The sequence below is a fragment of the Saccopteryx bilineata genome, chromosome 6 (genome assembly GCF_036850765.1).
Source record: "Saccopteryx bilineata isolate mSacBil1 chromosome 6, mSacBil1_pri_phased_curated, whole genome shotgun sequence".
Taxonomy (NCBI): Eukaryota; Metazoa; Chordata; class Mammalia; order Chiroptera; family Emballonuridae; genus Saccopteryx; species Saccopteryx bilineata.
In genome coordinates, this window is record NC_089495.1 from 179,480,844 (window position 1) to 179,495,437 (window position 14,594).

Sequence of the window (14,594 nt, forward strand, 5' to 3'; positions counted from 1 at the left end):
GGCACCCATCTGCTTCTCCACCCCTCCCCCTCTCCTTCCTCTCTGTCTCTCTCTTCCCCTCCCGCAGCCAAGGCTCCATTGGAGCAAAAGATGGCCTGGGCGCTGGAGATGGCTCCTTGGCCTCTGCCCCAGGCGCTAGAGTGGCTCTGGTCGCGACAGAGTGACCCCCCAGAGGGGCAGAGCATCGCCCCTGGTGGGCATGCCGGGTGGATCCCGGTCAGGCGCATGCGGGAGTCTGTCTGACTGCCTCCCCGTTTCCAGCTTCAGAAAAATACAAAAAAAAAAAAAAAAAAAGCAGCCAAACTTGAGAGTATAGCACGTTTTAATTCATTTTGAAAAACAAACTCGCGTGGGTTGACTGATTCTTCAGGTCCCCTTGCTTGGACCTGACACAGTATGAAGTCCAAACAGCTCTGCATAGTTACATTAAACAGGTTCTTGTGCTGCGAAGTCACTGGGTGCAGGTAGCAGCAAAACATTCCCAAGACAATCACTAGACATGCAGAATGCCAGCCAGAAGCATGGATCACTTTCAGGGGTCTTGCCGCAGGGAGCATGAGGTTGTGTTTTGTGTGCATTGACAATTGTGTGGGGAAAGCCAGCTGTGTTCAAGGGAGCAAAACACCCCCTATTCCTCTGAACCCAAAGAAGTGTCTTCCCAAAAGTAGTGTCTCTCCAATCTGTAAAGTTTGGGGCCAGACACCTCTCTGAGTTATATGTGTTGCTCCTTTGAAGAGTCAAAGCCAAGCCCCCATAAGCATGAGAGCTGGCTGGACCCCTCTATTCCCATTCCCCAGCATACAGGGAAGAGCTGCCATTCGCCCCATGGATCCAAAAGAATCCCTCCATCCCTGGGTTTAAGCATGAACGCCGGCCAAGCAAGCCGTGGATACCCAGGACTGCTGGATTGTAGCTATGTTGGTGTATCCCAGGTATAAGGTGGTAAAGTGCTGTGTTGCTGTACCTGATCCAGCTGGGGGAGAGGGGCATGGGGGCCGCCTGCCTAATGGCCCCTAGCCCATGTGTTTATATTGGGACCGGTCCCTCGGGATCTGCACCTGGCTGGCTGTCATCTTGTGGTGGATGTGGTAAAGCGCCAGTGTTACCACAATGATGAGGCCCAAGATGAGCCCCAAAATCAGGGGCAAGGTTTCCTCCAACTGCTCCCGCTCATCCACTGGGCACTTATGCTCTGAAATGGGAAAGAAGAGGAGAGGCAGTGAGCTCCTGTCCAAAGGCACTAAATCATAAGTCCTCCTACCAAACCAAAAGGGAAATGAAGACGAAAATCTCCCTCAAGGAACTTTTGTGAAGACATGTTTTTGTTTTTTTGTTTTTCTACAGAAACAATATTTCCCCAACCAGCTCTAAGAATGAATCATGATGTTTTTGCATGATGTAAAATAAAAATACACCAAATAATAGGTCAACGTTCAGTTATCAGATTTCTGGCAGATGTAAACAAAATATCCAGATACATTTTTTTCAACTTTCAGAGCACCAGCATTAGACACAACCGCCACTCTCATTTTTATTGTTGGTTTAATTTTATAACTTTTTATTGAAGTCTAATGTACACACAGATAATTGCATATAAATATTCAACTTTAAAAAGTCTGAAAATATCAAGTGTTGACAATGATATGAAGCAATTGAAACTCTCATATATCATTGGTGGAAAATGGTATAAACACCATATAAAACCATTTTGTGGTTTCTAATTAAGGCAAAAAAAAAACACTCCTACCTGGTGTTCCATACAATGGAATATTAATCAGCAATAAAAAGGAATGAACTATGGGTATACATAACAAAATGGATAAATCTCAAAAATATGTTAAGTCAAAATTGTCAGGCACAAAAGAGTACATATTGTATGTTGCCATTTACATGGTATTCAAGAACAGGTAAAACTAAGTCTATGGTGATTAAAATAATAAAAGTGCTCATATCTGGGAAACAGGACATGAGGGAACTTTCAGGTGTGATGGAAATACCTAGATCTAGGTAAGGGTTACATGGTTGCAAGTATAGGTCAAAACACATTGGACTATATATTTTACAATTGTACATTTTAATATATGTAAATATACTAAAATTTTTAAATTGCAGAGCTTAATGAATTTTCACAAATGTACACCCATGTAACCAGCACCTAAATAAAATAAAATGTTACCAGTACATTGGGTTGATTCAATTCAATTTTTACTCTTCTAAAATTCAAAAAAGTTTAATAGCCCTATGTCTCCATTTTCACATAGAACCAAAAAAAATTTTTTAGTTGATTTTAGAGAGAGAGAGAGAGAGAGAAAGGGACAGAAAGAAAGAGAGAGAGAAACACGGGTTTGTTGCTCCATTAATCCATGCATTCATTGGTTGATTTCTGTATGTGTTCTGACCAGGGACTGAACCCACAACCTTGGTGCATGGGGACAATGCTCTAACCAACTGAGCTGCACAGCCAGGGCAGAAAACACATTTTGGGAAACCTGGTGGCCAGATACTTTGTAGAGCAGGGCAGAAGTGCATTCCTAGAAGCCAGTACTCATTTCCCCAGACCCCTTTCCTACTTGGGGGTAACCAGCAGCCTTTCCCCAAATAGGAGCCACGACTGGATAAAACAGGCGTTAATCATCCCCTCATAAAGACCAGTTGTTAAATCAAGATGACCCAGTGAACCTTTACAGAGCAGCTGCTGTGTGCCGGGTGCTCCAGAATCCCCACTGACTCCTCTTTCCTCTCAACGTAGCTGAGACCCACAGAAGGGAACGGAAGGCCTGTGCCACCGGAGACTTTTCTTTAATAAAAATAATCTGGAATATTGCAGGCAACTAGGAAGCTTTTGTAAAAGCTCATACTTAACATGGCTGTTTCCTAAATTAACTTTCAGTTCTAAGCACAGAGATGAGCTCATTTAATCTCCCATAACAATCTTATGCGGTAAACTCCATTATACCCATTTCAGACATAAGGTAACCAAGGCTGAGAGAACCAAGGAAATTGCCCAGGGATAAATGATGCCCCTATCTGAACCTAAACAGCCTAGCTCTACAGCACGGGTAGTCAACCTCTTTATACCTACCGCCCACTTCTGTATCTCTGTTAGTAGTAAAATTTTCTAACCGCCCACCGGTTCCACAGTAATGGTGATTTATAAAGTAGGGAAGTAACTTTACTTTATAAAATTTATAAAGTAGAGTTACAGCAAGTTAAAGCATATTATAATAATTACTTACCAAGTACTTTATGTTGGATTTTCACTAAGTTTGGCAGAATAAATCTTTATAAAATAATTTACTATAGTTAAATCTATCTTTTTATTTATACTTTGGTTGCTCCAATCTTTATAAAACAATTTACTATAGTTAAATCTATCTTTTTATTTATACTTTGGTTGCTCCGCTACTGCCCACCATGAAAGCTGGAACACCCACTAGAGGGCAGTAGGGACCAGGTTGACTACCACTGCTCTATAGCATAGTCTGGGCAGTACTTAGCAGACGTGAGCTAGGGTGAAAGTTAGGGTCAGGTCCATAGCAGACCTGGGCTGCCAGCGTTCAAAGCTCCTCAATCACCAGATGGGAAAGAAAGAGGGCTCCAGGCTTTGTGGATCTGCATACTGGCCATGGAGGGGCATTCAGTATTTCTGAAAATTCAGTGAGCTGGATACTTATTACAAAGAAGTGTGAGGATATTTTCGAGGGTGATGGATATGTTGATATTTCTGACTTGTAGTGATGGCTTCATGGATGTAGTTCTAAGTTAATATATATCAAATCATACATTAAAATACATACAGTTTATTGTATTTCAAGTATACCAGATAAAACTGTTTGAAATAAGTATGTAAACAGATACATATAAACATTTCCCAACTGGAAAACAAATTTAGTTTTTTTAAAAAGATATTTTGGTAAATGTTAAGGATCTATTAGCACTGAATTGGGCCTTTTTATTACAACCAGAAGACTTGAAAAGAATAAGTAGGGGACTTTTCATTTTTTACTCTTTGATTCAATTCTAATCAGTTCTACATTTTGAGTATCAGCCTATGGCCAAATACACCATTTTGCCAGGGAAAAGATTTGCTGGTGTTACAAGGTGCACCCGGGACAGCGGGCCTAGAACTCCACAGTCAGAAGCCTGGTAGTTCTCCCCCTGAGCCGGCATTGCCTCTTTGATGAGAACGATGAATAGAAATGGAGTCTACTTGGGTAAGGATTTTGTTAACAACAAAGGTTATTTAATTGTCTCAGCACAATAATAATGTTAACATAGATTGTGGGATTTTCTCAATTTCCAATGTGCTAGCTGCTAACTTATACCTTGATATTCACAGCAAACCTCCTTTAATGAACCTGAGTTTATATTAATGAGGTGATTTGGGAAAGCACCTAGGTCCCTTAAGGATGGGGGCTGGTTGCCAGGGGAACCAACCCTGTGGTTAAAGGGTTGGGACTTTCAGACCCTCCCTCTGGTTTTGGGGAGGGGAGTAGGCCTAGAGATTAAGTTCAGTCAACAATGGCCAATGATGTAATCAGTCATGCTTCTGTAATGAAGCCTCTGTAAAAAACCAGAGGACAGAGTTCAGAGAGCTTCTGCTTGGAGAACACATGGATACACAAAAAGAATTATGTAAAAGAACAGCATGCTAGCGCTAGCGAAGGGCATGAAAGCTCCTTCTTTTTTTCTTTTTTTTGTATTTTCTGAAATGAGAAGCCGGGGGGTAGAGAGACAGACTCCTGCATGCGCCCAACTGGGATCCAGACAGCATGCCCACTAGTGGGCGATGCTCTGCCCATCTGGGGCTTTGCTCTGTTGCAACCCTTCTAGCACCTGATGCAGAAGCCATGGTGCCATCCTCAGTGCCCAGGCCAACTTGACTCCAATGGAGCCTTGGCTGCGGGAGGGGAAGAGACAGATAGAAAGAAAGGAGAGGGGGAGGGGTGGAGAAGCAGACGGGCGCTTCTGTGTGCCCTGGTTGGGAGTCGAACCCGGGACTTCCACATGCTGGCTCTACCACTGAGCCAGCTGGCCAAGGCCATGGACGCTCCTTTTTATAATAAATGGGTGAGCTAATGCGTAAAATGTTTCTCTGAGTTCTTCTCTGAGTTCTATGGGCCACTCTAGCAAATTAATTGAACCTGAGGAGAGGGTTGTGGAAACCTCCAATATAGAGTAAGTTGGTCAGATTGTTGTCTGAAGGGGGGGGGTTAGCCTTGTAGAACTGAGTTCTTAACCTGCAGGGTCCGAAGGTATCTCCAGATAGATGATGTCAGAATTGAGTTGAATTGTAGGATGCCCAGCTAGTAGAAAATTGCTTGGTGGTTGGGGAAAAAACACTACACATCAGATTGGTGTCAGAATGTAGTACCAGAAGTATGATCCTTAAACGGATGGGGAACTCAAATTGTTCTACCCATAATTCTGGATCAAATACAGATCAGGTGGCATCTCCCAATCATGCTGTTAGCAGCAATGACAAAAGGCTCTTGAGTTCCAGGGACCCGACAACCATTCTAAAGTTGCCTCCTGCGTCCACATGCTGGTTATAGTTGCTCAGCAGAGTAGCTGAGGCTCTGAGAGGCTCAGAGCACAGGATCTGAAACCCAAAGATGGGTTCTGGTCCCGGCTCTGGCAGACAGCAGGAGTGCAGCTTCACCAATAATTTCACTTTTCTGAGCCTCCCTTTCTCCACTGTAAACAGGGATGTCAGCACCTTCTTCACAGGTTGGTTGGTTTTTCCTCCTTGAGGATTAAAAAGGGACCAGCCTATAGATATGACTTAAATGCCTGCTAAACCCGAATCTTTAATAAAGGAGAGCAGAGGCACCCTTCCTACTCTGTTCTGTTTCTTCTGTCATTATGCATAAGAGTTGCCTTTAGTTCAAGCCGTTACAATACTTTGGCTCATTTGTTCCCTCCCAGTGCCATATCCCCCAGCCCGTTACAGACAGAAATCTCCTGGGGCCCTCAAAGGAACACACAGGGAATTAACTGTGGGAGGACAAGTTAAATCCACCCCAGCTGAGCGGTAGATGCCACACAAAGTGTATTTGTTATGGAAACGAGCCAACCTGGTCTCTGTGTATTGGCCCCCGGGTGGTTTACTTCTTCACTGAGGACTGAGACCCATTAGTTGGAAAACCCGCTGGCGCCAAACTCAAATTTTTATACATCCAATTATTTTAAAAACAAGCAGATTTTTAGCCATTTAAAGCCTGCCTGCTTTGCATAATAAACCCCAACCAACAGCTGTCACCCATTGATAAGAGAGGGCCTTGTAGTTAGTTATAAGGCCTGGAGCCTCTTTGCTATCCCTCAAGGGCTCTGGGACCCAGAGACTCCTCACTGCACTGCCAGTGACAGACATCACCTAGGGACATAAACCACCTCATCAATCCTCCTCCACCTCTTCCTCCTCCAGGGGGTCGCTGTCCTTTTTCCCCTCTGGATGGTGGCCCATGCTGTGAGGGGCTTCCCTTCTCATGCAACTCTGTCCCAACACCACTGAGTAACGTGTGTATGTTTCTGCTTCTCCTGGTCATAACTTTTTCTTGATCAGCTCAACACCCCCCCCATACCCCATACACACACACACACACACACACACACACACATTATTCCACAGACCACGCGCTTCACCCGGGAGCTTGTAGAAATGGAGCGCCTTGAGCCCTGCCCCCAGACCTACCGAACCAGACCCTGCATGTGAACAAGATCAGCACAGCTGTGCACACTGCAGCAGGAGGTGTGTGCGCCACTGCAGTTGGAGATGTGCTGGGGATTCGTGTAGCAACCGAGCTCAATGCTCTTAAGGGATTTGTGTGATGAAGATGTTAACCCCCATCTGGGCTGAGAGGAGACCCTGTGAGTGTCCGCTAACCTACTTCATGGGCCCTTCCTTGTTTTTCTCAGTCTAAGGCAGGGGTCCCCAAACTACGGCCCGCAGGCGCATGCGGCCCCCTGAGGCCATTTATCCGGCCCCCACTGTACTTCCAGAAGGGGCACCTCTTTCATTGGTGGTCAGTGAGAGGAGCATAGTTCCCATTAAAATACTGGTCAGTTTGTTGATTTAAATTTACTCGTTCTTTATTTTAAATATTGTATTTGTTCCCGTTTTGTTCTTTTACTTTAAAATAAGATATGTGCAATGTGTACAGGGATTTGTTCATATTTTTTTTATAGTCTGGCCCTCCAACAGTCTGAGGGACAGTGAACTGGCCCCCTGTGTAAAAAGTTTGGGGACCCCTGGTCTAAGGAGTAGGCAGGTATGAAACTGCCGGTTGCCAGATATGACCCCTTACATTGGTCATAGATTCTTCATTAGAAACACTGATGCTGTGGATCCTGCACTCACATGACCAACTGCATGTACACGCCACTGCAGTGAGCATACAGACATATGACCAGATACACCCCCCCACCCACACACACACATACATGCAAGCTCGCTCCCAGCACACTCACACACTCATCTGCAACATATCCAGGGCCTCCTGGGCGTCTCTTCTGGAGAATGGGGGCCAAAAGAAATCTTTCAAATTCCACCAAATCAAATAAAATGATCTCTTATGAAACACAGTTGGGGTCAGGTGCTGAGTGGCTCAGACAGGAGGAGACAGGAACAAAGCAGTCCTAGCACACAAAGGCACATCGATCCAGTGAGTGACTCTGAATGGGGCTCGCCTCCTCCCCAGAGCTGCCAGGCTTAAACCCCGGGGCCCCAAACAGAAGGGAACATCCTAATTACTACCCAGAAGAGCCTGGGTGAGGCAGGTGCACTTTGCTTGGGCTCAATATATCTGCATTTAGGAGGTTACATATGCTTACAAGCTCTTTAAGTTTATCGTACCCGTCTATGACCCGGGAGTGGATTAAGAAGCTGCTTTTTAAACAAAAGATGTCATGAAGTCCGTTTCATTAATTTCAGCAGTTTTTAGGAAAGGGACTCTGGTCCTTATACAGAATCATTTACTCTTACAACGTACACAATTCTAAACATCTGTGAGATTTGACTTCTCAGTCCATCGACAACTAAGTGTAAGGAACAACTCAGCAATAATGCACAGTGGGTTAGGGCAAGGTGATGGTAAGAAATTAGTAAAAGCAGCATCCACAAGCCAGTAGTACCAAGAAATAAACAAGTGCTTGAGAGCAGCTGACCAGCAGGGGAAAATAAAAAAACAAAAACAGAAAAGCACTAGAGACTATTGAAAAGACCCATATAAACTAAAAGCATCTATTGTAGAGACCTTGGAAACTGATGCTACACCACCCACTATTTTCATAATAAAGTCCAGGTGCCGGACCTATGGTGGCACAGTGAATAAAGTGTGGACCTGGAATACTGAAGTCATTGATTTTGAAACCCTGGGCTTGCCCTGTCAGGGTTCCTATGAGTTGATGCTGCAAGGTTGATGCTTCCCTCTTCTCTCACCTCATTTATCTCTCTCTCTCTCTCTCTCTCTCTCTCTCCTTTCTCTAATAAATCAATAAATAAAGTCTTTTAAAAATTTCTGGTCATCAATAATCACAAATCCAATTACATTTGTTATACTTAATATTTTCCATTTAAGACACTATTGCATGTATAAATACTTCTGTAATTAAACAGATTTTTTTTAAATGTTAAGGTCTTGACACTTGGAGTATAGTTTTAATTAAAAAAAAACAACATATTAACATGAAATAGCTCATCCTTCCACCAGAAGAGTTAAGTGTGGTATTGCTTTACTAAATCAATTTAATTCTGATGTGCCTGGTATTGAAGCATTTAGAAGTCTCTATTAATTGAACCCACAGCTTCAGAATATTAATTCAGCCAGTGTTAACTGGGCCTCTGCAATGTGCCAAGCACTGCATTTGGGGTTAAGAATACCAAGATGAGGCCCTGGCCAGTTGGCTCAGTGGTAGAGCGTCAGCCTGGCGTGCTGAAGTCCCGGGTTTGATTCCCAGCCAGGGCACACAGGAGAAGCGCCCATCTGCTTCTCCACCCCTCCCCCTCTCCTTCCTCTCTGTCTCTCTCTTTCCCTTCCCGCAGCCAAGGCTCCACTGGAGCAAAGATGGCCCGGGCGCTGAGGATGGCCCTGTGGCCTCTGCCTCAGGCGCTAGAGTGGCTCTGGTCTCAACAGAGCGACGCCCCGGATGGGCAGAGCATCGCCCCCTGGTGGGCGTGCCGGGTGGATCCCAGTTGGGCGCATGCGGGAGTCTGTCTGACTGCCTCCCCGTTTCCAGCTTCAGAAAAAATACAGAAGAAGAAGAAGAAGAAGAAGAAGAAGAAGAAGAAGAAGAAGAAGAAGAAGAAGAAGAAGAAGAAGAAAGAATACCAAGATGATAAAGAAGCTGACCCTTATCTCTAGGACCTGGGAGTTCTCCAATGCCTTCTGAATGATCACTGGTGGGGGTATCTAGTCAGTACAGTTTCAGTGGGAGGGACATTTCACATAAGCTGGACCTCTTTGGAAATGTCAGTTATTGTGTGTGACACAGATGGGATCTCTCTAATATCTTGCACGTTGAAATAGTTGCGTTCACCTGGAGAGCCCGAGCCCAAAGGGGGGCATTCATAAAGCAATGAGAATCTTCCCCCTCCCATCTTATAACCACAATGAAGCAACAGAATATGCAACTATCTTTAACAACCCTCTCAGACAAGACTGAGGAAACAAATAAACTGAAGAATTCACTTACCCTACATTTGCACAGTGTAAATTGTTGCTAGCCTTTGGCAAATTGCAGGAAGGTGGACTCCCTTTATGCCCTACCTTTACTGGGAGGCAGAGAATGAAGAGAATGTGGATGCCCTGAACACACCTGAGCCCCATTCAGGGGCCAGCACAGACTGAGAAGAGGCATTCTCTTCACAACCCAGAGGGAGCAGATCCCACGCCTCCCTGGAGCCTTATGGGTATGCCTCCCACAGGGCGAGTGCTGGATAGAGGCAGGCCTTCTTAATTCTTTCTGTGATCTTCACTGACCCGCACACACACACCTATTGCATTCCAGCCACACAAAAACTTGGACTCACAGTGACAAACCCTATAGTTGGAGGTATCTGAGAGAACATGGGGAAATTGGGGCCCATGGAAGCAAAGGCCCTTCTCCACAGTCTGTGGCTTTCTAGGTACCTAACTGACATTTTAGCTGCTTTTTTATTGGAAGATTTGCACAAAAAATTATATACTCTTTTCCAACCTGACTTTTTTTTTTACCTCTCTCCCTATCAAGGTTCCTCTTTTGGCAAAGGAAGTGAGGAAGAGAAAGACGAAGAAGTGAAAGAAGGGAAGAAAGAATGAGGTGAAGGAAGAAAGGAGAGAGTGAAGAAAGAAGACAGAGCCATTGAAGAAAGTTGATAAGATTCAGTTTACTGCCTTTAGTCTCTGAAAGAGATTACGGAGGAAGGTAGTGTCATATCAGCCTAAAGGAACTTCCAGTGGCAGCAGCCTGGGACCCTGGCAGGTCCCCTCCCACATCCATCCTGGAACCAGCCTTCCCTTCCCTCCTCCCTTTTGCCTCCCACCCACACTCCCACCAGCCTACCTTCACTGAAGACAAAATCAGAGATGATATCAAAAGGCTGGATGTGGACCGCGGACAGGATCATGGTGACCGTCTTCTGCGGATCACTGGAGGGTAGTGAAATGGTTTGCTGTGCTTGACACTCATAGGACTTTCCAGCCGGGGTGACCAAGGCAGAGAGGCGATGGGAGTTGGCCGTGTGCTTCCCAGCTGCAGGGGAGACCCAAAGCAATAGTTGGGCCCCATCACTGGCAGAACACTCTTTGTTCTCAACCTTTCCAGCCAGAGCGGAAGCATTGGCTCTTTTGCCTCTCAGCTCCGGACCTCCCTCCAACCCTCTGGGTGGCAAGGCAGGGTCACTTTGCCAAGTCTGGGGCTCTGGCTATGGCATCAGGGGTTGTCCAAGGACAAATACACCCATTCCTTCATGAGCAAGAGTTCCTTAAACATTAATTTGGAATTTGGGGATATTTTGGAATAAGACATTTTCCTCAACAAAGCATGTCTGATTTCTGGTGCCCTGGGCAGATGCCCGGGCACATATATGTGGCTTGGAAGCCTGCCTCCTCTTCCTCTTTACTGGCTTATATTTTTGACACCCCCCTTCCTTTTATTTGGAGGGTCTAATTTCAGCAGGCAAATGCTTGAATGTGAATTTTGATGAAGAGAAGAAAATGTTTTTAGGGAGTTTTTTTATGATAAAAGGGGTGAAAAGGGAAAGATGACATATATTCTATCATGTGTTCAATAAAAATCTTTCCCCAACTCAGGTGCTCAGGAGATTGAAGGCCTCATTATAAGTACATGAGCCAATTTTCAAAATAAATAAATGTAAGTGTGCTCTTGGACAGGGCCTGCGAAGGCAAACACTGTTATTTGGGGAATGGACGTCCCTCTGGCCATGATATTTTGGGAGAATCTGTGTGAGTTGTTGGAATGCTGGGCAGAAAAGCAAATAAATTAGGCCTCGGTTCAGACTGGACTCTGGGGCGACCGCAGCCCATGACTGAAGATGGCGCCGGATTCCTGCTGCCATGGGCGGAAAGACATCAAATCCTGACCATAAAGGAAAGTCGCACCGCCCCCTTCAAGTTTGAGCGCCTTAGAAGAAAAACCAGGGTGTAAAAAATATATATGCAGCTGCGTCCTTCCCTGTGCCCCTAAAGGACACATCACAAGCGGTGATCCTGAAGTAGCCAGGGAAGTCGGGCCCTCACGAGAGACGTCTCCTCCGACATCAGGCGACGGGTGTCCAGCTGTTTCCCGGCCTGGATGCAGAAGCGTCTACACATCCTGAGGTCCAGAGGATGTCCTGGCGCCTCCTCCGCCTTGGAGAACAAGCCAAGGCGGACCTGGCCTGGGAGCGCAGGGCCGGGATTGGTTCCCGGGTTCCCTGGGGGGTCCGGCCTCCAGCCTGCGCTCCGGCAATGTCCGAGCTTTCCCAGGCTCCCTCCCCGCCCCTGCTGACCTCTACTCACCACTGACCGCGTCTTTAAAATGGGTCTTCTCGGAGGAGTCGTAAACGAACTGGACCTTGCTCAGCCTCCACGTCGCCTCGGGGCCCTTGGACGTGTTGTGACTTTCCTGCAGAGCGGGGGAAGGCCCGCCATCAACCGCCCCTGCGGCTTCTGGGTGGAGACACCGAGCAGCGGTCCCTGCGCACCACCTCCCGGGAGTCTGCGCCCCTTCGGCTCCGAGTTACCTTGACAAACAGCATTTTGAGCGAGTACGCGCGATCCACCCAGAACACCTGCAGCTCCGACTCGTTGTGGCCACAGTGGCCCTTCACCTCGGCTCCCCGGGTCAGTGAGATGTCAGCCTGTTCCGTGATCAGCTGGGAACACAGACGCCCCGCACCCCCTCAGCGCTCCCGGCCCCGGTGGGGGGCTGTCAAGGGCGGCGCCTCCATACTCCGCGGTACACGCCTAGGCGCTCCTTTGCGCGCGGGCTCCCAGGTCCGGGAACATGCGGTTAGATGCTCTACGTGCAGACCCCGCCGTTAGGGAAGCGGAGAGAGAGGGGGGTTACTTTCAAAGCAGGCAGGAAGAGCAGAAGGCATGACAAGCCGGAACCCCCATGCAGCATTCGGGAGCAGCCTGCGGGGGCTCAGGGGGGCGACCCAGGTCTTCACAGAGCCTCGAGGGTGGGTGCCCTTCGCCCCTGGAGCCCTGGGAGCAAGCCGGGAGGGAGCAGTTTCCTTACATCGACATAATTGCTGGCCCACACATCATAAGGGACAATAAATTTGGCTGCAAACTCTGCCATGAGACATGTCGTCCCATTTTCCCGCACCACAAATATATCTTTTTCAGGGTTAGTGGAAAGGCCTGAGAGATTTTCCACTTCTTGTTCTGCCATGATTCGAGCCATTGTATCTGCGGGCGGGGGAAAAAGTCCTATCGGTTCCGGGCTCAGTGAGCCCTTGCCTTTCGGGCAAATGGGTAGAGATCTGGTCTGCGGGCTCTGGGGTGACAAACTTCCCTGCCGACCGCTGTGCGCTCTGCGAGTCATTTCTCTAACCTAGCGCTAACAAATTCAACTCCGTTGCTGTTCGTTTATAATTTAAAAAAAAAATTAAACACTTAAGCCTTTTCTAATTTATAACCCGACTGGCTTTTTTCTTTATTTTTGGATTTTAAGCCAAATCTTTCTTGCCAATGCTCTGACCCCACGAAGCAGGTCCGCATAGGACTCTGTCTGAGATATGGCACACAGGTGTGTGGCTCTCTGGGGAATTCCTCGCCACCAGCAGGAAGGCCCTCGCCTCCCCCCCCCCACCCACCCCAAAAGAGAAGAAACCCTCAAAATGTTAAGGGCCACATCTTAAGCTACTGACTTTACTATGCCGGCTCTATTCTCTATTCTAAGTGCACTCTGCCCTCGCGGTCGCTGAAACGTTACTCACGGAGCAGCATTAGGAGAACTCGAAGTCTATTTAAGCTGAAAACGGCTCTTCCTCGGAGATCCATGCTTGCTTGCTGTGCAGCAAATGAGGCCAGATGTGTTGCTGCAGAAGCCGTCCGAGAGGGAATCCCTTAAAGTCGCCGCTGGAGTGAGCTGGGGTGAGCGAGGGGCGGGGGCGCGGAGAGGGAGGTGGGAGGGAGCGCGTGTTCTTTGAGCGCTGGCGAGGACTTGGTGCCGGGTGCCGCACCGACCAATGCAGGCTGAACACTAGTCTGCTCACTGCAGAGGAATGGACCGCGCGGCGAGGGAGCTGTCCACGGCTGCGAGTGCTGAAAGTAATAGGTTGTGTTGCAGGAGTGATTGTGGCTTGGATTGTGCAGAGGGCCAATGAGATTTTGGAGGGGCTAAAATTCTACCTGAGTCTGTTCCCTGTTCAGCATTTGCATCCGCTGAGATGATTCTGTCCTGAGAAACTTAATGGACTTAGTCGATATCCCTACCAAGAACAGTTATTAGGTGGTGCAGATACCACAATCACATCACTGGAGTCATGGCTTCTGAAAATGCATCTGTCTCTTGAGAGAAAATGGTACAGCACAAATTGTTGCTGCTTTGGGGGTGGAGGAGTAGGCAGGAACAGAGAAGGAAAATGCTATGGCAACAGTTTCCTGCATTGGAAGACATCCCCTTCTCTCCCCTGCTCACAATGAGCTCATGGATTTGAAGTTAAATTGACGCCTCCTCAAACGAGGCCATCAGTCAATGCAGTATACCCACTGGGGCTTACTTTCCATAAGTTCTACTCTCTGGCTGCATGAGGACTCTGACTCTAGTGTCACGTACCTCCCCTCACTCAACTCTGCCAAGAGAAATGTACATGAACCTGAAGTTTGTGGGGGTTATCTAGGGATTCTTAGAACAATAATGTTGCATATTTATGTAAAGACACACACACACACACATACAGTGAGAATACTCTTCAGCCTCTAGTGGGACAGAAAAACAAATACTATTGAGCTAATTCCTATATTTTTATTGTTGGTTTTATTTCCCCTCCATATATTAGAATCAGAATACAGCTATTTCAGCAATAGACATGCCATCCTCATCAATGGCAGTGATCTCCACACACTTTATTTCTTAAAGGATTTCATTATGTGAATGATCAG

At 46.8% G+C, this 14,594-nt stretch overlaps 1 protein-coding gene across 1 annotated transcript; it reads right to left on the reverse strand.

Annotated features, from left to right (window-relative positions):
* Positions 1-324: 324 nt before the first annotated feature.
* On the reverse strand, positions 325-14,026 carry LAMP5 (lysosomal associated membrane protein family member 5). Its single transcript, XM_066235332.1, has 6 exons — positions 13,427-14,026; positions 12,724-12,896; positions 12,224-12,355; positions 12,000-12,105; positions 10,543-10,731; positions 325-1,192 (listed from the first exon to the last, which is right to left on the reverse strand). Exons 1-6 carry the CDS (start codon positions 13,488-13,490, stop codon positions 1,014-1,016), a joined length of 843 nt encoding a protein of 280 aa, XP_066091429.1. The 5' UTR covers positions 13,491-14,026; the 3' UTR covers positions 325-1,013.
* Between the last annotated feature and the right edge of the window lie 568 nt (positions 14,027-14,594).